This window comes from Bos grunniens, chromosome 2 (assembly GCF_055505025.1).
Source record: "Bos grunniens cultivar Pamir isolate PY7600 chromosome 2, Bosgru_T2T1.0, whole genome shotgun sequence".
Classification (NCBI taxonomy): domain Eukaryota; kingdom Metazoa; phylum Chordata; class Mammalia; order Artiodactyla; family Bovidae; genus Bos; species Bos grunniens.
The window spans coordinates 10,210,120-10,237,036 of record NC_141166.1 but is presented as its reverse complement, the minus strand read 5'-3'; the positions used below and the strand labels follow the sequence as shown (position 1 = coordinate 10,237,036).

Here is a 26,917-nt window from a genome sequence, read left to right as displayed (position 1 = left end):
GCCTGGAAGTCAGAGTGGGGACTGCCTGGCCCCCTCCAGGACTGCTGTGCCTCCTTTAAAAGTAAACCCCCCAAAACACAGAGTCTTAGTTTACCAGATACATTAGGGAGTTTGATGTGGTGGTTCACCACTTAGGGTTAGATTCAACCCTTGTCTCTGCTACTGTGTGACTCTGGGCAAATTTCCTAACCTCTCTGAGTCTTTTCCCCCGCCCACATCTGCAGAAGGGGAATGTGTGTTCATAATTTATAAATAATTTATTCTGTCTTAAAAAGTTGAAGTATACTTGATTTACGATGTTGTGTTAGTGTCAAGTACTAATATATAGCAAAGTGATCAACTATGTATTATCTTCCATTATAGGTTATTACAAGATATTGAATATAGATCCCTGTGCAATCTAGTAGATCCTTGCTGCTTATCTGTTTTATAAACAGTGGTTTGTATCTGCTAATCTCATACTCCTAGTTTATGCCTCCCCCTCCCCTGTGGTAACCACAAGCTTGTTTTCAGTGTCTGGGAGGCTGTTTCTATTTTGCCCATAGATTTTTTGGGGCTGTGTTGTGTGGCTTGCGGGATCTTAGTTCTGACCGGGGATTGAACCTGCACCCTCCGCAGCGCGAGCGCCAAGTCCTAACCGCTGGACCACTAGGGAATTCCCATGCATAGATTCATTTGTATCATTGTTTAGTTTCTACATGTAAGTGATATCATATTATGTTTGTCTTTCTCTGATTTACTTCACTAAGTATGCTGCTGCTGCTGCTAAGTCGCTTCAGTCGTGTCCGACTCTGTGCGACCCCGGAGATGGCAGCCCACCAGGCTCCCCCATCCCTGGGATTCTCCAGGCAAGAACACTGGAGTGGGTTGCCATTTCCTTCTCCAGTGCATGAAAGTGAAAAGGGAAAGTGAAGTCGCTCAGTCGTGTCCGACCCTTCGCGACCCCATGGTACTCCCTAGGTCCATCCCTATTTTTGCAAATGGCAATATCTCATTCTTTTTTATGGCTGAATAATAGTCCACTGTGTTTATACACCACATTTTCTTAGACCAGTCATCTATTGATGGACACTTTAGTTGCTTCCATGTCTCGACTATTATAAAGAATGCTGCTATGAACATTTAAGTGTATGTATCTTTTTGAATTAGAGTTTGCATCTTTTCTGGGTATCTATCCAAGAGTGGGATTGCTGGATGATATGGTACCTCACTTTTTAGTTTTTTAAGAAAACTCCATACTGTTTGCCATAGTGAATAATTTATTCTTTATGGGGAAACTTAGGAGCCAGCATTTTAGTTTATAAAGTGAGTTTTTATTCTTTCTCTCATACTGGATTCTGACAATAACCCTGTGAAGTGCATACTCTTGTTATTCCAGTTTTCTGGCCAGGGGCCCTGAAACTTGCTGGGGAAAAGTGGCTGCTCAAGGTCATCTTGCTGATGAGTGACAGTGATAGGGGGAACCCAGCTTTGCTTGAGGCCAAAGCTGTCTTTCCTCACCTTCCTTCATCACGATTGGAAACAGGGTCAGAACATTGCTTGTCTAGTTTTCAGCTTTCCGGTTTTCTAGTTTTTAGCTCCTAGAGGACTAGCCCCAGGGCTCCTTGGGCAGTCACAGCCCTGTCCACAGACCAGTGAGTCCGATCCATATGCCTGTCTCTTTTCTTCCTCTCTCTCCTTCTAGGCTTAGGCCTCAGCTTCACCCCTTGAAGGGCTGTGGCATAGGAGAACGCCTGAAAGTAGGGAGAGGGGTGGGAGCTCTGAGGGCATCGTGCCCGTTTTACTGATGAAGAAACAAAGGCCCTGAAATTCAAATGACCGACCTGAGGTTACTCAGCCTGACCTCTGCAGAGATAGTTATTCTACACTGCAGGGAGCCACCCTGACCACTCCCCTGACGCCATCTTTTTTCTTTCCAGCACCCTCTGCAGTGAGCTGGACCACAGCGAGCCAAGGACACCTCAGGACGCCTTGCCGGGGCCCAACATGGAGGAGGCCAGCGGGCCTCCGGCTGAGGCCAAGGCCCGAGTGGTGAGCACCACGCTGACATGGCGGCAGCGGCCCCCTGCCCAGGACGAGGTCAAACACCGTTTCCACAAGGTGTCCCTGGTGTCAGGGACCCAGTCGGAAGCCCCGTCCGAGGAGACGTCTGAGTCCAGCCATCGTCGAGAGGAAGTCAATGGCTTTGCTGTCCGGGAGGAAGAGACCGTGAACCACCAGGGCCCCCGGGACGGGGCTGGCTCCAAGAGCTTCCAGAGCCACGGGCCCATCTTTTCCAAGAAGTACACATTACCCCTCAAGGAGAAAAGGCCAGTGGGAAGACTGAAGGAGGCTGCGGAGCAGGGTGACGGCAGCCCCCAGCCCCCCAGGACCGAGCCGCCCAGCGCGGGAGTCATGGCCAGGACTGAGTTGTCGGTGCCAGCGCACGGGCCCCGGGAGCCAAGCCCCCACCCGGGTGTGAGTTTCACCAGCGGGAGCTCCAGGAGCCTGGAGGAGCGGAGGGTGACACGCACTGTGCGGACCACCGTGATGGTGGGAGGGCACGTGGACCGCCGGGTGAACAGCACCGTGATCAACTCCGTGGGGCCCGCGCTCGTGGGCGAGGCCCTGCCAAGGGGCCGCAATGCTGCCCGCGCGGTGCGGGCAGTGGTGGTGAACCCGCGGGCCGAGGGCTCCCCCAGTCGCAGTCAGGCCCTGGAGCTGCTAAGTAGCCTTGTGCCCACTGAGCGGACCGCCCCCACCAGCCGGCTTCCCAGGCCCCTGGCTGCTGTGCCAAGGAGTCCAGATCTGGGCAGCACAGAAGGGTCAGCCCTGAGGCAGCTGCCTGAGACGAGGACAGCAGAGCCGAAGGACAGATCTGCCCCGGGCCCTGCGGGCTTCCTGGAGGAAGCTCACCCCACTCCGAGCCAGGAGGTCCCTGCAGCCCACCCAGACCAGGAACAGGACAGAACCCTGGGTGCCGGGGTCCATGAGGTCCCAAGGGTGCAGAGACCCGCCAGCCCCACCCAGTCCCCTCTCCAGACCTCTCAGGGCCACACCCCAGTACCTTCCTCTCCCAGACTCCAGACCCGAACCCTCTCCCTGGACCTAGTTCAACCCCCAGAGCAACCTGAAGCACCTACTCAGGCTCGGGCCCAGCTCACTCTCAAGCCCCGGGGACCCCAGGCCCTGCCCTCCATCAAAAGAGAAGGGCTTTCAGATCCCCCTGCGGCCACCGTCCTTCCTATGGTGAAGACTGAGGTTGTGATAGTCCCTGGACAATCTCTTGCTCCATCCTCTATGAGATGGAAGGCCATCACCAGCCCGGGAGGTCTTTCTGCTCCATCCTCCCCAAAGAATAAGGTTGTTCAGGACTCTGAAAAAGTCCCTGTTGTCTCCCTTACCCAGAAAGAGATAGTACAGGGCCCTGGAGTTCCTGCTGACTCATCTCCCAACCAAAAAGAGGTAGTGCAGGGTTTGAGTGCTCCTGCTGCCTCAGGCCCCAAACCAACCAACGTTGCCCAGGGCCCAGAAGTCAGCCTGATCAGCCAGAAAGAGGTCGTCTGGAGTACAGCAGGCAGCCCGGTCCCTCCCCTCCCCAAGGAAGAGGCTGCTCAAGGCCTGACAATTCCTGCCGTCCCATCCCCCAAACAGGAAAAGGTTGTCCAGGGGTCTGAAGAAAGCATCGTCTCATCTCCCACCCAAAAAGAAGTTGTCCAGGACCCTGATGCTTCTAATGTCCCATCTTCCACCCAGAAAGTAGCTGTCCAGGCCCCAGCCACTCTCATCGCCCCCTCCTCCTCAGTGGGCAAGGTATCCTCTGGTCCAGGAGGTCCCCCAGCCCCGGTGATGATGGGAGCAGAGACCAGCCAGGAGTCCCAGCTTGTCCCTGAAGCCACCAAGGACAAGACATTCCTGGAGCCATCGAGGGAGGAGGAGGAGGTGGCCCTGACTGCTGACCTGGAGATTTTCCTGGATACCCTGCGGAGCATGGAGCCTCCTGAGATCCTGCGCACTCACCGGCTACCTCGAGCCCCCCGCTCCTCCTACCTGGCCATGTACGCCACCCTGCCTGCCATCGAGGAGGACCAGCCTGGGCCATGTGTGCTGGGACCCAGCCCCCAGGAGGTGCCCGCCCTGGAAATAAAGAAGGAGGAGAAGGCACAGGAGGAGGAGGAAGAAGAGCCAGAGAACCCCTACCTGAGCGACGATGAAAAGCTCCAGCGCAGGCAGGAGAGAGCCAGGCTAGGCCCCCCCAGGGACCCCTCCCCTGCCCGGCCCACCCAGGTCTCTTGCTCTCCTCTGGAGATGATGAAGAAGCATGTAGCAGGTGCCAAGGGCCCCCACCCAGAACCTGGGCCAGAGTGGCAGGCAGGCAGCCGGCCCACTTCCCGTCTTGGAGGCAGCCTCCTCTTTGGGGGTCTGGTGCCTGCCCTGAAGGAGGCCCCCACCTCGGAACCACTGGGCACAAAACTATCCGCTCTGCAGCCCCACAGGGCACCGGGGCTCAAGAAGGGTCCAGGACAGCTGCCCCTGCTCTACAGTGAAAGGCCACCTCCAGAAAAGCCGGCACGTGCCCGGCCCCCGGAGGGGTGGGTGAGTGAGGCCTTGGGCGGGCAACGGAGGAGGGCCTGGCCTCATCTAGGCCAGGGTTTGGATCCTGTGAGGACCGGGATCCTGGGACGCAGTCTCCCAATCCAAGCAGCAAGCTGTTTGCACTGCGGATTCCGAAGGGCTTGATAAAATCTCAGAAGCTGGGGAAGGGGGCAGTCCGGGGACAGAGTGATGAAGCCCCCAGGGGCTGGGAGCAAGTGTAGCATTCTCTGTGGGCCAGCTCTTTGCGGGGTGGAGGTCTGCAGGGAGGATATGGGATTCACGGAGCTGCAGGTTGAGAGTGGCAATAAGGAGGCAACCCCATAAAGACGTATCACGGCTCTCCATTCCAGAGCCCAGCACTGAAGACCCAGGGCAAGCTGAACACGAGACCTGGAAAGGTAGGGGGCGCTGGGATTGGGGGGCAAATGGGTGAGAGAGCAGGAGGCGGAGGTTCCGGGGACGGGCCCTAAGGACCCCTCTGGGCCTTCTTGCAGATTATCCTCTTCTCAGAGCCTGGCTGCCAAGGCAGCCGCAGGGAGGTCTGGGAAGATGCTGATGATGCTTCCGGCTGGGCCCGTGTGGCCTCCATACGGGTGGTCCGAGGCTGGTGAGTGCGGAGCTCCCGGTGGGCTCTGGCGTGTGAACCTTGGGGATGTGAGGACAGTGAGAAGTGCCCACTGAGGGCAGAAGCCCCCCCCACCGCCATAACTACCCAGAGACCCTGCCTTGCAGGGACATCCTCCCCACCCAACTCCATTCAATGACCCTAGGTCTCTGTGCCCACAGCTGGGTGCTGCACGAACAGCCAGGATTCCAGGGCCAGAAGCTGGTCCTGCCTCAAGGAGATACGGAACTTGGAGCCCCAGGATCAGCATGGAGTACCCAAGGCATCGGCTCCCTGAGGAGGGTTGTCCGGGTGAGTGGCTGGGTGTGGGGGACCAGATGTTGCCTCATCTACCCTAAGTCCCAGGCCTTGAGGAGGAAGACAGAGACACCTAGAGCTGGGATTTCTGGGAGAGATCACAGGATTGGAGCCTGAAGAGGGTTTATACCTGTATAGAGTCCTGACCGTGGAGCCAATTGGAGAAGAAAGGGATTCTGGGGGATGCTCAGCCTGGCTTGCACTAGCTCCAGCTGGAGCTTGGGGAAGGATGGAGTTAGAGCAACAGAAATGGGTGGGGGTGGCTGTGGGCACTCACCACCCACCCAGGGCCCAGGTGTTCAGGCCCACAGCCAGAGTTGAGGTGCCGCATATAGATGCACGCATACACAGATGTTTCCCTGGTAGCTCAGTGCTAAAGAATCTGCCTGCCAATGCAGGAGACAGGGGTTTGGTCCCTGGGTCAGGAAGATCCCTTAGAGAAGGAAGTCGCAACCCTCTCCAGTGTTCTTGCCTGGGAAATCCCATGGACAGGAACATGGCCAGCTATAGTCCATGGGGTCGTAAAGAGTCGGACACGACCAAAGGGACTAAACAACAGGACGTGGTCGGAAAGGGCACAGTCAGTATTACAGTTTCATATCGCTAAGGTGGGGAAGTACCATGGTCAGAACACAAATTTACAAATCACTAAAATTAAGCTGACAAAACCATCTTGGACACCAGAGAGACCCAGAAGAGAAAGCAGAAATCTAAAATCAGGGCCTAACAGACGTTTTGGGATTTTTTTCTTCTTCTTCTTCTTTTTTAATGGAAGGACAAAATAACCCTTGAGTCCAGAGCTGTTGCAATACTCCTGGTAAGAGAGGAAGAGAATCTTATGTTAACTAGGGCAGTGGCCTGGCCATGCAAAAGAGGGGACAAGAATTTTCAAAGCCTCTCCAGAAACACACAGGTGTTTGTAGACAATTTATTGTGAGCTTCTCACCATAAATTCATCTTCATGTGGGAGGTAATGAGGTACAAAAGAGAGCCAAGGGCTTTGAAGTCCGGTGGACTTGGGTTCCTTTTATTCAGTCAGCATTGATTCGGTGCCTAGTGTGCTCCAGGCACTGGGACGTGCTGGGTTGCAACAGTGAACAAAAACTGCACTGCTCTGTTCTTGGCCCCTGCCACTTACAGGCTGGGTGCCCTCAGGCAGCCCACTTAACCTCACTGGGTCTGACTTTCCTAGTCTGTGAATGCCGTTAACACTTCCCGCTGGGAAGACCGAATGAGAAGAGGTAGGACAGGACCTTAGCATATGTCTTACACTCAGTAGATGTTTCATAAACATTTAAAAAATACTTATTTATTTACTTATTCAGCTATGCTGGGTCTTAGTTGCAGCATCTGGGGTCTAGTTCTCTGACCAGGGATCAAACCTGGGCCCCCTGTATTGGGAGCTCAGCATCTTAGCCACTGGATGACCAGAGAAGTCCCTGTTTCATAAACATTTGATGAAGAAGTGAGTGAATAAAAATGATCCTGATGAAGAAGAAGCACCCAGAAATGAGGAAAGGACCTGTAGCTTCCTGAGATGCAGTGCAGGTGGAGGCCAGTTTCAGTTCAGTTCAGTCACTCAGTTGTGTCTGACTCTTTGTGACCCCATGGACTGCAGCATGCCAGGCCTCCCTGTCCATCACCAACTCCCAGAGTTTACTCAAACTCATGTCTATTGAGTCGGTGATGCCATCCAACCATCTCATCCTCTGTCATCCCCTTCTCCTCCTGCCTTCAATCTTTCCCAGCATCAGGGTCTTTTCCATTGAGTCAGTTCTTTGCATCAGGTGGCCAAAGTAGTGGAGTTTCAGCTTCAGCATCAGTCCTTCCAGTTTAGGAAGGGGTAGAAATTGGTATAGAATTGGAATTATATATGAAGAAGGATCAAATTCAGATCTCCGGAAATGGCTGTCCATCCTGCCCATCTCTCCACCAGGCTGGAAATGAGGCTCCCAGAGGCAGGGCAAAGGGCATGGTACTTGGCAGGCTCCTGCTGAGAACTTTGGTCTTAGGTCCCAAAGGGCCAGCGAGGGACCAGCGAGGGCTTTGGACTCAGGCTTACCTGGCTGACATTGCAGAGAACACCCCAGTTGTTTCTGGCTTCTGGGGAGAAGCCCCTGGCAGCCCCAGCTGAACAGACTTAGGGAGGCAGGTGTGGACGGGGGTAGTCTCTGAAGGGTGATGGGTGGTTTTGTTTTTGTTTTTATTTTTTGACTATGCCACACGGCATATGGGATCTTAGTTTCCTGACCAGGTATTGAACCCATGCTCCCCTGAATTGGCAACGGAGTCTTAACCACTGGCTGTTGTTGTTCAGTTGCTAAGTCATGTCCGACTCTTTGTGACCCCATGGACTGCAGCATGCCAGGCTTCCCTGTCTTTCACTATCTCTCACAGTTTGCTCAAACTCATGTCCATCGAGTTGGTGATGTCATCCAACAATCTCATCCTCTGTTGTCCCTTCTCCTCCTGCCCTCAACCTTCCCAGCATCAGGGTCTTTTCCAAAGAGTTGGCTCTTCACATCAGGTGGCCAAAGTATTGGAGCTTCAGCTTCAGCATTAGTCCTCCAATGAATATTCAGGGTTTATTTCCTTTAGGAATGAGTGGTTGGATTTCCTTGCCATCCAAGGGACTCTCAAGAGTCTTCTCCAGCACCACAATTCAAAAGCATCAATTCTTTGGCACTCAGTCTCCTTTATTGTCCAATTCTCACATCCATACGTGACTCTGGAAAAACCATAGCTTTGACTCTATGGACTTTTGTCAAGCAAAGTGATATCTCTACTTTTTAATACACTGTCTAGGTTTGTCATAGCTTTCCTTCCAAGGAGCAAACGTCTTTCAATTTCACGGCTGCAGTCACCATTCGCAGTGATTTGGGAGCCCAAGAAAATAAAGTCTGTCACTACTTCCACTTTTCCCCCTCTATTTGCCATGAAGTGATGGGACTGGATGCCATGATCTTAGTTTTCTGAATGTTGAGTTTTAAGCCAGCTTTTTCACTCTCCTCTTTCACCCTTATAAGAGGCTCTTTAGTTCCTCTTCACTTTCTGCCATTAGAGTGGTATCATCTGCATAGATGAGGTTATTGATATTTCTCCCAGCAATCTTGATTCCAGCCTGTGATTCATCCAGCCTGGCATTTTGCATGATGTACTCTGCATTTAAGTTAAACAAGCAGGATGACAATACACAGCCTTGTCACACTCCTTTCCCAATTTTGAGTCAGTTAGTTGTTCCCTGTCTGGTTCTAACTGTTGCTTCTTGACCTGCATACAGATTTCTCAGAAGGCAGGTGGTCTGGTCCCATCTCTTCAAGAATTTTCCAAAGTTTGTTGTGATTCACACAAAGGTTTTAGCATAGTCAATGAAGCAGAAGTAGATGCTTTCCTGGAATTTCCTTGCTTTCTCTATGACCAACGAATGTTGGCAATTTGATCTATTGTTCCTCTGCCTTTTCTAAATACAGCTTGTACATCTGGAAGTTCTTGGTTCACATATTGCTGAAGCCTAGCTTGAAGGATTTTGAGCATAATCTTGCTAGCATGCGAAAGTGAGTGCAATTGTACAGTAATTTGAACATTCTTTGGCATTGTCCTTCTTTGGGATTGGAATGAAAACTAACCTTTTTCAGTCCTGTGGCCACTTCTGAGTTTTCCAAATTTGCTGGCATATTGAGTGCAGCACTTTAACAGCATCATCTTTTAGGATTTGAAATAGTTTAGCTGGCATTCCATCGGCTCCACTAGCTTTGTTCGTGGTAATACTTCCTAAGGTCCACTCGACTTCACACTCCAGGATGTCTAGCTCTAGCTGAGTGACTACACCATCGTGGTCATTGGGGCCATTATGACTCCCTCTTCCAGGGAGGTCCAAGGTGCTGTTTTACACTTCATTTTCCCACCCCTCTCCTTCTGCAGGATTACATTACCCCAGAGATCAGTCTGTACTCTGAGGAGGGCCTCAAAGGGGAGCAAGTGAAGCTGACTGAGGCCTTGGAGGACCCCCAGGGCCTGGAGAGGCCCCTGCAAGTGGCATCTGCCACTGTTTCTGCAGGACTGTGAGTCTGGGCTTTCTGGAAGCCCTTTATTTAACACTCACTCTGCTGGGTGCTGGGGACACAGAGGTGACAGGACATGGTTCCTGCCTGCGAGATATGCTCAGCCTACTGGTGGGGCCAGGAAGGAAGCACACAGTAGCAATCTGGAATTCCAGGATGGAGGAGCATGGGGCTGCAGGAGCAAAGAACAGCGCCAAACCAGCCCAGGTCAGAGAAGCCTTCCTGGAGGAGGAGACTCCTCAGCTGGGATGAACTGGCTCCATGAAGGCAGGGACTTCATACGTTTTGTTCACTACTGTGTCCCTGATGCCTGAAGCAGGACCTGGCATGGGGTAGATGGCCCTGAATATCTGTTAATTGAATGAATGGGGGGGGAAAAAAAGAGTATACTGGAACCTACAAAGGCCCAGAGGTGAGAGATCTAAGCTTTGAAAGTTCAGTCTGGCCAGAGAAAGCAGCACAACTGGGGAGATGGGAGGCCCAGGAGGAAGGCCTCTTTGTGCAGCTGGGCTGTATCATGAGGCTAATGGGGAATTTTAAGCAGGTATGGGTGCTAGAAAGAACTCTCAGCCTCTGTGTGCAATTAGGGTCAGGTCAGAAGAGAGATCAATGGACTGGCTGCTACAGGAGATGATGGGGGCCTGAAATGTTCTCCAGAGTTCCCTTGATCAGGGCCTCTCCCCCAAAACTCAATCCTTCCCTCTGCACCTTCCACCCCATCCACTACTCTGTATTCCTGGGAGTCTAGGGTGCAGCTACTTCTCTGCCTTCCTCCAGGTGGCTTCTATACCCCAAACCCTTCTTTGAAGATACTCCCTGTATTCTGGAGCCTGGAGAGTATCCCACCTCAGAGGCCTGGGGAGCATCAGACCCCAGCGTGGGCTCCCTGAAGCCCATGAGATTGGTAAGGGGTAGGTGGGCCCAGTAGCCTTGCCCTGCAGTCTGGCAGAAGAGGCAGGGCCTGGGAACTCCTACTGGGAATAGGATTCGAGGAGAGGGAGGATTTGATTCTAAGGGAAGGGGGGAGGACATGGGATTGGCCATTTTTAAGGGTCTCAGGAACAAGTCAACCCAAGGTCACCAGCCCCAGTCTGTCTCTCCCCACCTCTGGGCTGGGGTCTCACTCTGTCTTCTCTGCAGGGCTGCCCAAGTGTGGAGAGGCCAGGGGAGCCCAAGGTAAGAGCCTAGGCTTCAGGGTCAAACAGGGCCTTTGGGTAGGGGGTGTGTATGCGTGTGTATGCATCATGGCCTGGACTAGAAGATGGAGAGGAGGGTGCTGGGGCCAGAGGCTGGGTCTTGGGGCAGGTGGTGGTGGTGATGGTGGAACCTGACTGATTCACTGGGAACCCACTTTTGATGTGGAAGGACCAGGTCACAGGTCAGAGAAGAGAAAGGAGTCAGGTGAGGGCATGGGGCTCAAGTGAGGGACTGGGAGGGCTTAGCTCTGGGCTGATGCTGGCGAGAGTCATCCAGGGATGGCTGGGTGGGTTTGGTCCAACCCCACACCACCCCTTCCCCCACAGGCTGTGGTGTATGAGGCCCCAGGGTTTCAGGGCCAGAGCTGGGAAGTGAACAGAGACATCTACAACCTGCAGCAGCCAGAGGATAGCCAGAGCCCCAACTTGGCGTCTGTGGGGTCCCTGCGAGTTCTCGGGGGCTGGTGAGGACTCAGGACCCTTCCTTCTACCTCATCCTCCCCACTGGCCTCTACCCTCCAGGGTGGGGAGTGACCTGGGCTGCCTGGGGGTGGGGGCAGCTATTTCACAATCCCGAGGGCTTCCTGTGACTCCCTGTTTGTCTGTCTCCCCCTGCTCAGCTGGGTGGGCTACGAGAAGGAGGGTTTCCGGGGTCACCAGTATCTGCTGGAAGAGGGAGAATACACTGATTGGTCACGTTGGGGAGGCTATAACGAGGTGTTAACCTCCCTGCGGGTCATCCGAACGGTAAGCAAGAGCAATTGGGACATTCAGCTGGTACCCTCTGTTGAGAGAATTTGTGCCTACTCTCCTTGTTCTCCAGAGTAGAGGAAGTCTTCCTGGAGTCTAGCCTCTCTCCCTCCTGCTGCCCTTCCCCAGCCCACCTGATCACCTCACCCCAAAGTCCTTTAGTGGGATGCGTCCTAGGGGTCTGGATACTCCCAGGGGTTTCCTTCTGTCCGTCCGTGAGCCGGGAGCAATCTGACTGTCACTCGGGCCCAGGACTTCGGGGACCCGGCCGTGGTGCTGTTTGAGGCCATGGACTTCGAGGGGCCGGGCGTGGAGGTGAGCGAGGCACTGCCAGACGTGGAGCTGGCGGGACACGGCCCCAGAACGCAGGCCATCCACGTTCTCAGCGGCGTGTGAGTGACTAGGGGCCTCCGGGGAGCTGGGCGGGCCGGGGGCGGCTCCAGCAGAGACGTCGGCTCCGCCCCACTGACCCGCACCCCGCCCTTCCTGCAGGTGGGTGGCATATCAGGAGGTGGGCTTCTCCGGGGAGCAGTACGTGCTGGAGAAGGGCGTGTACCGCAACTGCGACGACTGGGGCTCGGGCAACAGCGCCCTCGCCTCGCTGCAGCCGGTCCTGCAGGTGCGTGGCGGCTGCAGGAGCCGGGCCTCTTGGTGGGGAGGGGTCTGGGGTCTGGGCTGTGCCCACTTCAGTGGAGGCGGGACTAGAAGGAGCAGGCCTGGAGCTCCTGGGGGCGGGGTCTCCTGAAAGTGGGCGGAGTCAACACAGACCCGGGACTAAGCGCGAACTGCGGAAAGGATCAGGAATATTGACACTGGAGGCATTGAGGCTAGGGGCTAGTACTCTTCTTGAATCTCAAAACTTTGGTCCCTTTCTTCAGGTCGGGGAGCACAATCTGCACTTTATCTCAAAGGTAAGGAGGTGGTGAGGGGCCTCTGTCTCACCCTCATTTAAAATCTCTCCCTCTCTTCCCCATTCTCTTCCCCCAACTCCATCACCCTCCTTCACTCTCATCTCTTCCCGTCTCTGCTGCCAGATTCAGCTTTTCTCCGGCCCCGACTTCCTGGGTGACCACATCTCTTTTGAAGATGACCAGAGCTCTCTGCCCACCTCCTTCCAGCCCCAGTCTTGCCGAGTCCACGGCGGCAGGTGAGGACGTGGGAAAGGGGAGACGTGGGCCTGTGGGCACCTGCCCTGAAGCGCTTAGCTCAGCTTGGAAATCGAGGCTGTAGTTAGAAGGTCTTTCTTTCAAATGACTTCCTTCCTTTGGCTTCTTTGGGATTAGCTCTTCTGCCCCGAGAATCATTCAATCTTAAAAGAAACAAAGCAAAATAAAGTTTTAATAGCAAATGTAAACATTGTAGACAGTATAAAGAACTTCAGTTTTGTTTTATTCACCCCTCTGCCTTTTTTTTTTTTTTTCGGTAGAATATTTTAAATCTCCAACCCAACATAAAATTTCACAGGTAAATAATTCAATATATATCTCTAACAAGAAAGGACACACGGCCTCAAGTTATTATCACATATAATAAAATGAGCAGTAATTTATTATTACCTAATACCCAGTCCCAGAGAAGGCAATGGCACCCCACTCCATTACTCTTGCCTGGAAAATCCCATGGACAGAGGGGCCTGGTAGGCTGCAGTCCATGGGGTCGCGAAGAGTGGGACACGACTGAGTGCCTTCACTTTCACTTTTCACTTTCATGCATTGGAGAAGGAAATGGCAACCCACTCCAGTATTCTTGCCTAGAGAATCCCAGGGACGGGGGAGCCTGATGGGCTGCCATCTCTGGGGTCACACAGAGTCAGACACAACTGAAGCGACTTAGCAGCAGCAGCAGCAGCAGTATCCATTGATGATAATTGCCTGGACTCTATTCCTTTAGAGGTTACAAAATGATTTTCTAAGTTTTGTTATTCATTCTACATATACTAGCTGGAATACTTCTATAAAGAAGAACGTTCCCTTTTTAACTATTTATTTACCTGAAATACTTTCTGCAAAAAAGGCAGTTTGATCCTTTCCCAAGAGTCAGTGTTTGCCCCTTTCTTTTTATCAATTTTCAGAATAATTTTTGAATCAGTGCCCTAGCAACCGCCAAAGCTGACCGATGAAGATTTTTTTTTTAAGTATTGTTATGGACTCATGGGTTTTTATGTATATGAAAGGCTCCAGTCCTCTGGAGTCACTACTCTTTTGTGTACTCAAATTACTTCACCTTTGGCAAATGGAAGCCCCTCCAGATTGCTTCCTGGGTACTTTTAAAAAATTTATACGTTTATTTTTTACTGCATCGGGTCTTTGTTGCACCGCCAGGGTTTCTTTCTAATTGTGGCAGGTGGGCTGCCCCAAAGCATGAGGGATTTTAGTTCCCGCACCAGGGCTTTAACCCGAGTCTCTTGCATTGGAAGGTAGATTCTTAATCACTGAACCATCAGGGAAGTCCCTTTCCTGGGTACTTTTGATATGACCCCAATAGTTGTTTGTTTGTTTGTTTGTTTTTTTAATAACTTCCTGTTTTTCTGGTACAATAAGATGTTCCTGGATCATTTTGTATATATATTTTGCCTCTAACCTGGAGTCACTTCCCAATGAATCCTGGTTGCTTTTAATGGATAATGCTCTTTCAAGACCAAAATTTGCATGCTACGTGTTTCAAAATTCTAATACTGATACTACTACTGATAATACTGCTTCTAACAGTAAAACCCAGTGAATGCTGTTTGAGGTTTCTCTGTTGTTCTTTTTGTCCTCAGTATATTCATCTACATCCCATTAGGTATGTTGTGTTCAAAATATTGTGTTGTTTACTTTTTTCTGTGTGGTTATGCCACCAACCTGATATATAATTAGGTTCATTTACATTGTTTATTTTAATTTTAGGAATACTTCTCATTTTTATTTAATCCTAGTTTTTAGTTACTGAAAATATTGATTGTGTTCCTATCTTAGCTTGAGCTAGTAACACAGTACCCTGGGTGGTTTAACAACAGGAATTTGTTTTCTCACAGATCTGGAGGCTGGGAACCCCAAGATCATGGTGTTGGTTGATTTGGTCCCCTGGTGAGGGCTCTCTTCTTGGCTGGCAGATGGCTGCCTTCTTGCTGTGTCCCCAGGGATCTCTTCCTCTGGTGGGCTCTTAGTTTCCCAATCAAGGTTGAACCCAGGCCCTTGGCAATGAAAGCTTGGAGTCCTAACCATTGGACTGCCAGGGAATTCCCCTCTTTCTTTTCTTATAAAGCACTAATCCCATGATAAGGGCTCCACCTTTATGACCTCATCTAAACCTAATTACCTCCCAAAGGCCATCACATTGGAGGTGAGGGCTTCAGCCTATGAATTCCGGGGAGATACACATTCAGTCCATAAGAGTTCCAAAGTTAAGACTTAAAAAACAAGTTACAGCTTTGTTCACACTACTTTTTCCTCTCCCACCCTCATTTTTTAAAATGTTTTTTCATTCATTCGTTGTTTTTTTTTAAGATATAAGCAAATATACACCATATATAAATTTGCATATACCTGTAGAAACCAAATATATTTTGTTTTCCTCCTTCTCCATTTTCTTTCACAATAGGAAGCATATTGCAACCTAATAAATATACTAAAGACTACTGAATTGTGTACTTTAAAAAAGTGAATTTTATGGTATGTGAATTTTATCTCAATTTTTTAAACAGGAAACATATTATCAAGACTGTTATGCATCTTGTTTTTTTAGACTGTTTGAAGGTCACTTTATATCCCTTTGAAAGCTCTTCCTCATCCTTGTTGACTGCTGTGTTATACTCCAGATTCGTGCTTTATTCAACCAATCCCCAAATGATGGACATTTGGCTGCTGCCACTCTGCCACTGCAAACAATGTGTAATCACTAGCCTTGTGTATGTGTTGTTTCGCGAAGGGTGTCCTTGGAACAGATTCTGAGAAATAGGCTTGCTGAGTAATTGTGCATGGCGTTTGGCGTGACTGCCAGATTTCTCCTGAAGGGCAGTGTGAGTCCATTCAATTCTTTCTTAAGTCTGACTTCAGTTCGTGCTGCTGCAGTGCCTGGTCATCCTTGGCCTCCCCTGGCCTGGGGGATCCCCATCAAGGTTGCATTCAGTCTGCTGTATCTCAGGGGGGCCGTGCAGGCCAAGGACAGGGTAGGCTCAAATACCTACTCATGTCCCCCTATTCTTCCCCTTCCTTCCCCAGCTGGATCCTGTTTGATGAGAAGAATTTTGAGGGTGAGCAGTACATTCTGTCTGAGGGCGAGTTCCCTACTCTTACAGCCATGGGCTGCCTGGCCTCCACAGTCCTGGGCTCTCTCCGGAAGGTGCCCCTGGTGAGTGCCCCTGTCCAGTTCCAGGCACCCCTGAGGCAGAGGTGAGCCTGCCTCTTCCCACTGCTGAGTGAGCTGTCGGGCTTAAATCCAGCCTTCCTCAGAACGACCCCAGGGCCTCTTGACCCCAGTGCTTCAAAGCCAGGTCAGCCTACCAGGGATTTATTGAGTCCCTGCTGAGATAGATCCTGGGGACCCTGAAATAAATCAGACACAGCCCTGCCTTCAAGGAACCCAGAAAGATTACAGCGCAGAGTGGTGTGTCCTGAAACCAGGGTGGGCCAGGGCCAGGAGGGGCTGGCGCTTGGGGTGGGCTGGGGGCAGGGGTGACCACTGAGGTGGTGGTTCTGGGCAGGGAAGAGTGAAACAGGAAGATGGCTCTGCTGCATGGGCAGAGAGGGGTGGGCGGGGGAAGGCAGTGGGGTGCTGCGACAGAGAACCAGGACAAATAATGATGTCCTAGACCAGGGACAAGTGGAGAGAAACAACACTGGCCCTGTTAAGGACCTGGGGTCTGTAGGACTTGGTGGCAGACCGGAGACCAGCGGGAGCAGCACAAGCAGAACGGCTGGCCCTGACTTTACCACGCTCCAGGCGGGGCTAAAAGGCTTCCCGTGCTCCAGGACATCCCATCCTCACCGCAATCCTAGGAGCCGTACAATTATTATCTCCCTTTTTCCCATGTGAAAACTGAGGCACAGAGAGGTCGTGCAGCTTGCTGCAGGCCACACAGCTGGTGGTCGGCCAGGTTCTCCCAAGGCAGCCTGGCTCTGGAGTCCATGCTCTTTACAACTCCATGCTGGGCTCGGAAAACATACCTGGTTCTGGAGCCTGGCTGTAAGGGCCTTGAGCAAGCGGTTTCCTCCTTCCAGCCTCAGTTTCCCTCTAAGTGGGGATAATCATGGCACCTACATCTAGGGCTGTTAAGTTCTGATGAGATCAAGAAAAGCTCTTAGCACAGAATCTGGTGAGTTGGTCAGCCCTGAATACTCGTGAACTGATGTTATAATGACCAGGATTCTTATTCTTACTCTTCTTAGAAGTGCCATTTACCAGGGAGGCAGTATTAAGGCGGGGGGTGCCCATCCAGATCAGGCTGCATCTGACAATGTGGGCACCCCCAGCAGTGTCCGGGAGTCAGGGGCCCTGTGGGGTGCAGCTCAGGAGGAAGAGAGCCTGAAACACTGCCCTAGGAGTCACGCATCTGGAACTAGGGGGAGGGGGGTGCTGAGGGTGGGGCTGTTATGGCCTCACCCTTTCTTTGTGGCCCCCGGCCTGCAGCACTTTGCCGAGCCATCCATTTTCCTGTATGGACTGGAGTGCTTCGAGGGCAAGGAGATTGAGCTCAGCGGGGAGGTGCGGAGCCTGCAGGCCGAGGGCTTCAACAATCATGTGCTGTCTGTGCGGATCAAGGGGGGCGTGTGAGTGTGTCAAGGGGAGGTGTGGGGCTACTAGTGAGGGAGGGGGGATCGGGCGTCTCCAGGTCTTCCCCCACTTTCCTTCCACTCCTGTCTAAGCCAGGAGGGAGCGGGGAAGGAGTGCAGGCTGGGAAGACTCACTGGCCCTCAGGACTTGGACCCCAGCCTGGGGGGCCTCTCCAGGACCCTACTCTGCCCTGCAAACCCCAGGGCTCCTTTCCCGCCTCCCTCTCCACCCGCTCTTGGGGCCCGAACCCCAGGTAAAGGAGTCCCGGCTTGAGAGAAGGGGAGCTGGAGATCGTCCTGACGGCCCTGCCTCCTCTCCTTCCTGTCTGTCTGTCTTCTTCCCTGTGTCTCTGGCGCTCACTGGGTCCAGCTGGGTGCTATGCGAGCACAGCGACTTCCGGGGCCGCCAGTGGCTGGTGGGCAGCTGTGAGATCACCAACTGGCTGACATACAGCGGGACCCAGCGGGTGGGCTCCCTCTACCCCATCAAGCAGGTGGGTATCATGGCGGGTTGAGCACATCTGGGTCAGCCCGTCTGGCTGTGTGTCTGTCTGTCTGCGCGTGTCCCACATTTCCCAAATTCAGTGTTTATGTACTTTGGTCATAATTTTTGTCCTACTATGATTCCTCTTGAACCGTTACGTCTTTAATATTTTCCTCTAAATCAACTCACTTTTTTCTTTTTTAACGTTATCCTTATCCTAAGGAATAATGTCCATAAGATCGTGGGTTTGATGTGTGTGTGTATGATTTTTCCTTAATAGACACTGATAAACACATTACCATTACTTTTTAAACAAGAAGGCTTATCCACATAAGCCTGAAAATTATCTCATGTACCACCCATTAGCGAGCACGCCTCACTTTGCCACGCCGTGTCTGTACCTATGTTTCTGTGTGTCTGTGAGTGCACGTCTGGACCTGTGTTTCAATTATGTGCAATGAAGGCATGTGTGTGGAGGCCTGGCCACAGGGCGTGTGCGTGTGTGTGTGTGTGTGCACCCGTCTGAGGGCATTTCTGTGTTCATGATGGCGTTTGTATGCGTGTGTCCTCTGGCGGCAGTCTGTGGCAAACCTGTACATCTGTGAGAGTGTGTTTGTGACTGTGTGTGGCTGTACTTGTGACACTGTTGAAAGCATGTGTCTTCGTGTGAGGATACCTGTACGGTCCCTTGTAGAACATCATTGCTAGAAGAAATCTTGGAGATTATCTCCAACCCTCACATTGTACAGATGGAGAAATAAAGGCCCAGACAAGTAGACAAGGATTTGCTCTACCATCTTTGCGAGTGGTTTACCTCCATGGCCCTCAGTTTTCCTCATCTATAAAATGGGGGTGATATGTATGATCGAGCTGTTTTGAGAATTGAATAACGCTGTAAAGCCCTCAGAACAGTGTGGAATGTCAACAGACACTGGCTGTGATTACCGTTATTACTGTCACCTCCACCCAAGACCCCTGGGTGATTTGCGGCCAAGCCAGTGTCCGCCCCGCTGTGGTTCCTCTCCAGACTTTTAGCAAACCTGAGTGCCTGCTGTGAAGTCAGCAGGGGGAGCAAAGAGTGTACCTGCTGGCATGTGTCCCTGTGTCTATGTCTGCCTTCCTCCTGTGTGGCCATGTGGATCTGGGGTGTAGCTGCCAGTGCGTCTGTGTGCATCTCTACAGATGTACAACTGTGTGGGTATGTGCTGTGAGTGTGCCCTCGGCATATGTGTGAGAAAGAAGGAGTGACTTAGAAGCAGGGTCCAGGTCGGTTTGGGGCAGGAGGGAGAGCCTGGGAGCTCGGGTTACTAGAGGGTCCAGAGTTGAGGGCACTGGGGGCCCAAGGGGGAGCATCCCTGCCCAGAGAGCCCTGACTCTAGACTCCCCCAACTCACCAGCGCCGGGCTTATTTTCGCCTCTGGAATGCGGCACTGGGGGGATTCCTGACTGTGCCAGACCACGTGGAAGACATGAAGGCGGGCCGCGTGGTGGTCTCTGAGCCCCAAGCCGGAGGCAGCAACATCTGGTTCTACGAGGATGGGCTACTGAAGAACCAGGTATGGGTTTAGGGGCTGGGACAGTGACACCAGGGCCCCCAGACCCTCACAAGCCCACCTTCAGGAGTCCCAGCCTGTGCTCAGTCGGGAACAGGAGCCAGTCTTGGGCCAGAGAGGCAGAGAGATACAGACACCAGGACCCTGGGGAGTTGGAGAAGGCAGGCTGTGGACCCTTGGGCAGTTCAGGCTCTTCTCTGGGTCTGTCTCTCATCTGCAAAACAAAGGGGCGGGACCAGAGGCTTCTAAGGGACCTCCCAGCTCTGATAACCTGTGACAGATCTGGGTCCTATTATTAATGATAGATTCGGGAATTCTCTGGTGGTCCAGTGATTAGGACTTGGGGCTTTTACTGCCAGGCACCCAGGCTTGAACCTGGTTGGGAAATCAGATCCCACAAGTCATGAGGCATGGCCAAAAGGAAATTATAGATTAACTGCACAAATCTTTCCTGAACACCCGCCATGTGTTCAGCCCTCCTGAAGCTTGCTTCCTAGTGGGGAGAGAAAGAAATGGCTTCAATGAGCCCTAGGTGCTGAAAAGTGCAATAGAGGAAAAATAAATGAAAAAAGGAAAATAGGGAATACCAGTATCTCTGACAAGGGGAGCCCTTCCTGAGAAAGTGGCGGTGGAGGGGACACCATGCAGATGTCTTCCTGTGAACATCATGATGTCTTCACGTGAACATCGCATGCAATCCCTAGAGGGCACTAGAGGGCAGGTCCTATTATACTTACCGTTTTATAGGTGAGGAAACCAGAGCACAGAGTTTAGTAACTGGCTGAAAGTCACATAGCCAGTAAGTATGTGGAAGTTTGCTGCTAAAGCCTGTGCTTCAAGAGTCAGTCATGGAAGCCTTCCTGGAGGAGTTCATATTTTCCCAGCTCTTTGATGGTTTCTCACATTGAACCAGAACTATTTCAACAACCATCCCCCCAGGAAAACAGCTCAGAAAGATCAAGAAATTTGCCCAGAGTCACAGTCCACGAGAGCCAGAAATTCAAAGCTGGGTGTATCAAAGGTGTCTTAGGTTTGGCAGAGTCCCTGGGGCAGGGCCGGTGCCTGACGACCTCCTGGGGGCCTCAGGTGGCCCCCACTATGAGCCTGCAGGTGATTGGCCCCCCCAGCACAGGCTCCAAGGTGGTGCTGTGGGCTGAGAGCCGCCTGCCCCGCCAGACATGGAGCATCAGTGAGTTGGGCCACATCTGCAGTCAGATGTTTGAAGGTCGGATCCTAGATGTGAAAGGTAAGTTGGGCATGTGTGTGGGAGAAGGCCCTTGAGGGCAGTGGAGTCCCTAGCTCTTTGTGACCATCTCCCCGTCTCTTACCCCATCCCCCGCAGGTGGCCGGGGCTACGACCGGGACCACGCAGTGCTGTGGGAGCTGGCCAAGGACAGGGCGTCCCAGATCTGGACTATCCATGTGCTTTGAAGCCTCCCTGCCACCCCCCAGCCCTGGAGGCTCTCCCTGGGATGACATGTTTTTATAGGGTTTTTTGTTGTAACATAAACTATTTTATACTATGCTCCCAGGTATCCTTGACGCTGCACCTTGATATTTGGGGTGGGGGGGGTGGCAGGAGTGAGGTTTTATTCACCTGCCTTCTGACTTGCCTAAGGCTCAGGTGGGCTTGCTTCTTCACTCCTTCCCGTTCTGGCGTTCAGATGCAAGGCCTGCCTCTGCCACCAGAGGGAGCCCTGGGACCAGACTGACTGCCAAGCGTGATCTTGTCGCTGCCCCCCTCCCCCAAATGATGTGTTCCGGGAACATGGGCTTTGGGAGCACAAACATAAACCAAGCCTTGGTCCCTGCGCTCAGGCAACTCACAGTCCAGTGGAGGAGTCCAACGGGTAGGGTGATACATTCAGTGACAGGCTAAGAAAGGAAGTGGAGGCGGGCACAGGGGAGGGCGTGAAACCATTTAGAGGCACAAGGCATGGACCACTGCCCGGAGGAGGGAATCTTCACCCGCCATGTGGAGGATGAGGAGTCAGCCGGGCTAGAGGATGGCAGAGGGATGCAAACAAATTCAGGGGTGGAAACCTGGAAGTCCAGTGTGATGGGGGCAGTGTGGGCCGGGCGAGAGAGGCAAGTGGGAGCCACACCCCAGAGGGCCTCACCCACCAGGGCTCCTCTCAATTTCTCCCAACCCTGGTCTCAGGCCCTAAAGGTTTGATCTCAGTCAGATAAGCCTGGACAGGGGGTCTTGGTTCCTAACCCAGCTCAGAGAGGGCAGGACATAGTCCTTCAATCTAGCAGACACTTGGCCCCTTGGCCGAGGTCCTCCGGGAAGAGGCAGAGATGGGGACTTCTCCAGGGTCCCTTTCCCTCTCTGTTGATCCCAATTCCAAGAGGGGTACAAGTGGTTAGAGCAGCTGTATGTCCTTCCTGCCTTCTAACCCATGGGTAGGTGGGAAAGAACTGGACAGCAGCCTCTTCACCTTTCTCAGTCCCCTGTGGTTGGAGGCGTGATGACAGGAGGCTGGCTGTGAGGGAACCGCTAGAGGTTGGGTGGGCAGTTCTCTCTGAATCTGTTGTTCTGAAGAAACTCAGGTACTGGAGTGGGGGACTCGCCTCTGTAACTGTGGATGCCCAAGGTCTGGGTGGGGGCGTGTGGGTCCTCTGGGACCTCCCTTCTTGAACTCCCAGGGACCAGTGACCAAATGCCACTAAAGAGAGGGTGACTACGGCAGGTTCTGGGCTGGGTTCTTTCAAGGGGATCCAAACGGGTAGGGCCCCAGCTTCCAGACTTTGGGGCAGGGAAGGTGGGGTGGGAGCTACCTGGTGCCACCTCTCCTGCTGATGGGGACACAGGCAGCCCCTGGGTGCTGGCTCTTCGGGTCTGGTGATGTCCAGTGACCACACGTAGGACCCTGCTCCAAGTACACAACAGCTTTATTGAGCCCCGGCTGGGTGGTGCTTCCTCCTCCATGTCAGAACCTCCCTGTGTTGGCCATGGGCACCCCCCAAGCTCTGCCCGTCAATTCCTACAAACTGCTCATCTCTAGCATCAGCGCCTCCCAAGGATTGGGGGTGCTTCTCCTGCTAGTGATGATGGCCGCTATCTCGGGGGGCATGGGATGAGGGCTGGGGCGTGTCACCTCAGGTGAGGTGGAAGAGCTGGATGAGGGTGTTGGTCAAGAAGAAAAGGATGCTGCCACCGGCCAGGCTGCCGAAGGCTGGGGAGCCACTTCGGGGTTTCTTGGAGGTGCTGATGGTATGGTTTCCCAGGACTCCAGTTTGTATCTGCAAGAGGAGAAGTGGGGCAAGCCCGGGGAGGGGTGAGTCTCAGGTGTGCTGTTTAGAGACACAGTTCTCCCACCCCCAGACTGCAGCCCCTGGTTCCCTGTCCCAAGGGTCGTGACTTCTGCCACGAGGTCCTGTGGGGAGGGCTGGCTGCTTCGGGCCACGACGCAGGCAGGGTCAGAGGCAGTCCCCAGTCTATGTGCCCTGGAACCTTTCTTTCACGTCCACCAGGCCACCCGCACCTCCAGTATGCAGGAGATAGGGAAATCTGTGGCCCCAGACCTTGACCTTAATAGCCCAGCCAGGGCCTTAGCCTCTCTGAACCTCAGTTTCCTCATCTAGTGAATGGGAAGAAGAGCCCATCACAGTCGTGGGGGAGGTCACATGAGACTGGGCTGGAGAAAAGGTGCTTGGTAGCCTGTGGGTGGGTGGGGGTAGGGAGGGTGTGGCTTTTTCCCCCAAAGAGATGGCCAGATGGTGATCAGGCTGTTCTCAAAGCCTGATCACCCTGCAACTAAAGCTGCCCTTGATGGAGATTAAGCTGTTTCTGATGGCGACCAAGGTGTCCTTAATGCTTGATCAGGCTGTTCTCGATGGAGAACTCGATGGCTCCCTTCTCTACCGACTAGCATGTGAGATGCTGCCAAAGCCACCTCTTGGAATAGCAGTTGATCTTGAGACTCTAGCTGTTTCTGGAATGGGAGATTTCTATCTTAGCAATGCCAAACACTCAGGCTCCTCACCTGGGGTGGGGGTTCCCTGCTACCTCCATCAGGCTCCATTTGAACCTCTCCCTGGCCCCCCTCCCAACAGGACCATTTCCCCAGTTTCCCTGTGGGTTGATGCCATCGTCACTTAGGGCTGTCTTCCCTAGCCTCTTCATCCTCTGTTATTCCACAACACCCCTTGGGGGCTTCAGTATGCTGGCACCCTGTCAGGGTGCCCCAGCCTCAAGTACCAGAGGCAGCAATGCTCAGCGGAAACCCTCCAACAGTCTGACCCTAACCAGAAGAACTGGAAGACTGGGAGCTAGGCGTCTGGAGGCCTTGGTTCCCATGGAAGGGGAGGTCTGAGGAGCCTGGGGTGGTGCTTCCAGGGACTCCAGGGGGCTGCTCTTACCTGAATCATAATCAGGAGGCTGATGGTGAAGAGGAGGAAGAGGAAGCCTTTCATTTTGGGAGGCTCTCCGCGGCTCTCTTGGTAGCAGCTTTTGGAGATGAACTCAGGGCTGTCTGCAGGCCTCTTTGGGCTTGGCTGCTTTTGAAGGAGGGTAAAGCAGGGAGGCGGGGTGGAGGGAAAGGAAGGAGGGCCTCTGGGGTGGGGTGGGTACTGCTGCTCTTCTACAGACCTTGGGATTGAGGATGCCAGGCCCCAGCTCCACAGCTCTGGCAGGTGACAGACGGGTTCTGGAGTGGAACTGGGGCACATCCCAGGAGATGGGAGGTGGGCAAACCCAGAGGCAGCTGGGGGGCAGTAAAGAGGGCCCTGGGCTCGGAGTCCTGCAGAATGGGGATTGAATCTTGGTTTAATCACCTATCAATTCTGGGACCCGGGGCCAGAAACTGTACCTCTCTGAAAGAACTGCCAGAGAATTACAAAAATATGGTATTATTAAAAGGAGATTGGGGCAGGGGATAGGCGCTGAAGGAGGAAAAGCTGGGATAAATTTAGGTTTCAAAGTAAGGTTGTGGACCATTCCAAGATTGAGAAGAAAGGCTTGGGGAGCACGAAAAGTGGGGTATGTAGATTTCTGTGAAAATGAAGGTGAAATGTGACAGGAACCCAGAAACCTAGCTTCTAGTTAAGCCCATTTCCTCCGGGCCTCAGGTGAGAAGACTGAAGTGGGTTATTTCTGAAGTTTACTAAGACCTAGCATCTTGTGACTTGGATAAAGAAAACAGCAGATGGGTGTCTGTATTAGTCTCAGAGCGATGGGAAGAAGGCTAGTGGAGGACCAGGAGTTAACTAAACTGCAGGGGAAGGGATTTGGGGTGGGGGTGTCTGTGAAGTCCCAGCCAGGGGTTGAGGGACAGGGTGAATCACAAAGATGCCTGAACAGTGCTCTATTCTTTATACATCCTCTCACTTTATTCTCTCAGTGGGACTCTGCAGCAGGTTCCATTATTACCCCCATTTTCCAGATGAAGAAACTGAGGCTTGGATATTAAGTGACTTGCCCAAGGTAATAAAAGGAGGAGCCCGTTTCAGGTGGGATTGCATCCAGGTCTGCTGAAGCAGCAGCTATGCATGTAACCTCTGGGGCTGTCCTAGAAGTTACCGATTAAGTCTTCATTCCCTGCTTGGCTCCCTCCTGGAGGACCCAAGAGTCCTTTCTGTAGCCCAGCTTCAGCTTCACTCACCCTCCCTTCCTTAGTCTATTCTGTGTCTCGTTTGCATGCCCGGTAGTAAAAGAAATCCCCCTGTCTCACTTCCCTGCTACGGTTTTGGGCCTCCTGTAGCAAGCCTCAGAAAAACCTGAGTGAGCCCTTAGGGCCTCCAGCCCTGGCTAAAAATAAACGAAGGAAAAAAACAAACAAAAACCTGAAAGTCAGGCTGGTGAAAGCCAGGAAGTGAAAAGGAAGGGGCAGGAATCTTGAGGCTCCGGGGGAGGGGAGGTGGGGAGGGAAGGAAGTGGGTGGAGCCCTCCACTACTTGCCACGAAAAGTGGAGGTCGCTCAGTCGTGTCCGACTCTGTGACACTCTTTGTGACACTATACAGTCCATGACATTCTCCAGGCCAGAATACTGGAGTGGGTAGCCTTTCCCTCCTCCAGAGGATCTTCCTAACTCAGGGATCAAACCCAGGTCTCCCGCATTGTAGGCAGATTCTTTACCAGCTGAGCCACAAGGCCCCAAACTGGAGAATGTGGGCATCGATCCTGCTACCTCTTGCATGCTCAGCGAGCACCATACTATTTGAGCTAATTCCCCACGCCAATAGATAAGCCTGCCTCACCTGTCACGGCTCACCCCCATCAGCTCCTTCACCTGAGGCAGCTCCTGACCCTTAACCTCACCACATTGGCTGCCTTTGGTGCAAGTGGGTGGGTGAGAGTCCATGAGGCAGCAGATGCCAGAAGGGCCCTGGCCCCAGGAGACAAGAGGCCCAGGTTGAAGCCCAAGATTGCCCTGCTGAAACTGGCTCCATCCCACTGGGCGGGCGGTCTTCTCTCCTCTTACAAAGAGGCAGCTAAGACAGGCTAAACCCTGGGTCCTTTCTCCATGCTGCGGATTCGTGTGACGATACTTAAATGCCAAGCTCATATCTGCAAAAACATTCTTACAAACCCCAGAAATTTCATTTTCCACATCCTGAGTCTCTGCTGTTGTTTGAGCTTGAGCTGCTAGTGTTTGGGCGATCTGGTGGGTGCTGGAAGGCTTTTTAGAGTTTGGGACTTGTGACTTGGAGGGATGTCTGGAGTCTGTTAGTACCTGGGAGAAGTGGGGCTTCAGACTTCTCTCCTGCCCTCTGAGCAGCTTCATTCTGTCTTAACACCATCTGGATAGACAGAACCCTGGTTGCAAAACTTAAAAGAGCTTAGAGAGACCCCCGTTTTACAGATGGGAAAATTGAGGACCCAAGAAGGGCAGATTAATGCAGAGCTAAAGAGAGAACCTAGCTGTCTCTAGATTTTCCTGCCCTACCATACACCTTCTCCAAACCTGACTTGGGAAATCTCAGTCCATAGCCCCTATCTCCCCCAGGAATCAGGCCTAAACTCCTTAGTGTGACATTCAAAGGCCTTCCTTTCTCCCCAGCCTTCTGTTTTGGGTTCTATGCATATCACACCCTAGCCCACAGCCACACCCATCTTGCATCTCTAGTTGCCCCAGGCTCTTTTACAACCCAAGTTGTTTTCTCTTTAAGGAAAGCCCTTCAGTTGTTTTATCTGATAATATTCCTTCTTCAAGACTTAGATCAAGGGACTTCCCTCATGATCCAATGGCTTAGAATCCTCACTCCCAATGCAGGGGGCTTGGGTTCAATCCCTAGTCAGGGAACTAGATCCCACATGCCACAATTGAGAGTCTGCATGCTGCAACTAAAACCCTGCAGTTCAGTTCAGTCGCTCAGTCGTGTCCAACTCTCTGCAACCCCATGGGCTGCAGCACGCCAGGCCTCCCTGTCCATCACCAGCTCCTGGAGTTTACTCAAACTCATGTCCATCGAGTCGGTGATGCCATTCAACCATCTCATCCTCTGTCGTCCCCTTCTCCTCCTGCCTTCAATCTTTCCCAGCATCAGGGTCTTTTCCAATGAGTCAGTTCTTTGCATCAGCTGGCCAAAGTATTGGAGCTTCAGCTTCAGCATCAGTCCTTCCAATGAATATTCAGGAGTGATTTCCTTTAGGACCCTGCATACCTTAACAAAAATCC

The 26,917-nt window shown here is 52.6% G+C and overlaps 2 protein-coding genes across 10 annotated transcripts in view; one reads left to right on the top strand and one right to left on the bottom strand.

Moving 5' to 3' along the window:
* The window catches only part of CRYBG2 (crystallin beta-gamma domain containing 2), a 29,693-nt gene extending 8,876 nt beyond the window's left edge, over window positions 1-20,817 (top strand). For 4 of the 9 annotated variants that reach the window (XM_086329709.1, XM_086329725.1, XM_086329678.1 and 1 more), the window contains 19 exons: window positions 1,920-4,575; window positions 4,926-4,973; window positions 5,070-5,182; window positions 5,362-5,491; window positions 9,419-9,558; window positions 10,336-10,462; window positions 10,699-10,734; window positions 11,082-11,218; window positions 11,375-11,501; window positions 11,757-11,896; window positions 11,997-12,123; window positions 12,383-12,415; window positions 12,539-12,651; window positions 15,707-15,836; window positions 17,115-17,254; window positions 17,628-17,751; window positions 19,139-19,297; window positions 20,381-20,540; window positions 20,637-20,817. In XM_086329709.1, coding sequence (XP_086185835.1) covers window positions 1,920-4,575; window positions 4,926-4,973; window positions 5,070-5,182; window positions 5,362-5,491; window positions 9,419-9,558; window positions 10,336-10,462; window positions 10,699-10,734; window positions 11,082-11,218; window positions 11,375-11,501; window positions 11,757-11,896; window positions 11,997-12,123; window positions 12,383-12,415; window positions 12,539-12,651; window positions 15,707-15,836; window positions 17,115-17,254; window positions 17,628-17,751; window positions 19,139-19,297; window positions 20,381-20,540; window positions 20,637-20,725 — 4,729 coding nt within the window. In that variant the 3' untranslated portion in view covers window positions 20,726-20,817. The remainder of the gene's footprint in view (window positions 1-1,919; window positions 4,576-4,925; window positions 4,974-5,069; window positions 5,183-5,361; window positions 5,492-9,418; window positions 9,559-10,335; window positions 10,463-10,698; window positions 10,735-11,081; window positions 11,219-11,374; window positions 11,502-11,756; window positions 11,897-11,996; window positions 12,124-12,382; window positions 12,416-12,538; window positions 12,652-15,706; window positions 15,837-17,114; window positions 17,255-17,627; window positions 17,752-19,138; window positions 19,298-20,380; window positions 20,541-20,636) is intronic. The other 5 variants (XM_086329700.1, XM_086329689.1, XM_086329743.1 and 2 more) reach the window with 3 other exon arrangements.
* A 1,354-nt stretch (window positions 20,818-22,171) lies between these two features.
* CD52 (CD52 molecule) lies at window positions 22,172-24,135 on the bottom strand. Its single transcript, XM_086329779.1, has 2 exons — window positions 23,660-24,135; window positions 22,172-22,540 (listed from the first exon to the last, which is right to left on the bottom strand). The coding sequence occupies exons 1-2, from the start codon at window positions 23,966-23,968 to the stop codon at window positions 22,397-22,399; spliced, it is 453 nt and encodes a 150-aa protein (XP_086185905.1). The 5' UTR covers window positions 23,969-24,135; the 3' UTR covers window positions 22,172-22,396.
* Between the last annotated feature and the right edge of the window lie 2,782 nt (window positions 24,136-26,917).

Coding starts and splice junctions, on each gene's coding strand:
- CD52 (XM_086329779.1), bottom strand. CDS start 23,968: ATGTGCCCCAGTTCCACTCCAGAACCCGTCTGTCACCTGCCAGAGCTG. Junction 22,541..23,659: donor GCCTCCTGATTATGATTCAG/GTAAGAGCAGCC, acceptor CTCCTCTTGCAG/ATACAAACTGGAGTCCTGGG.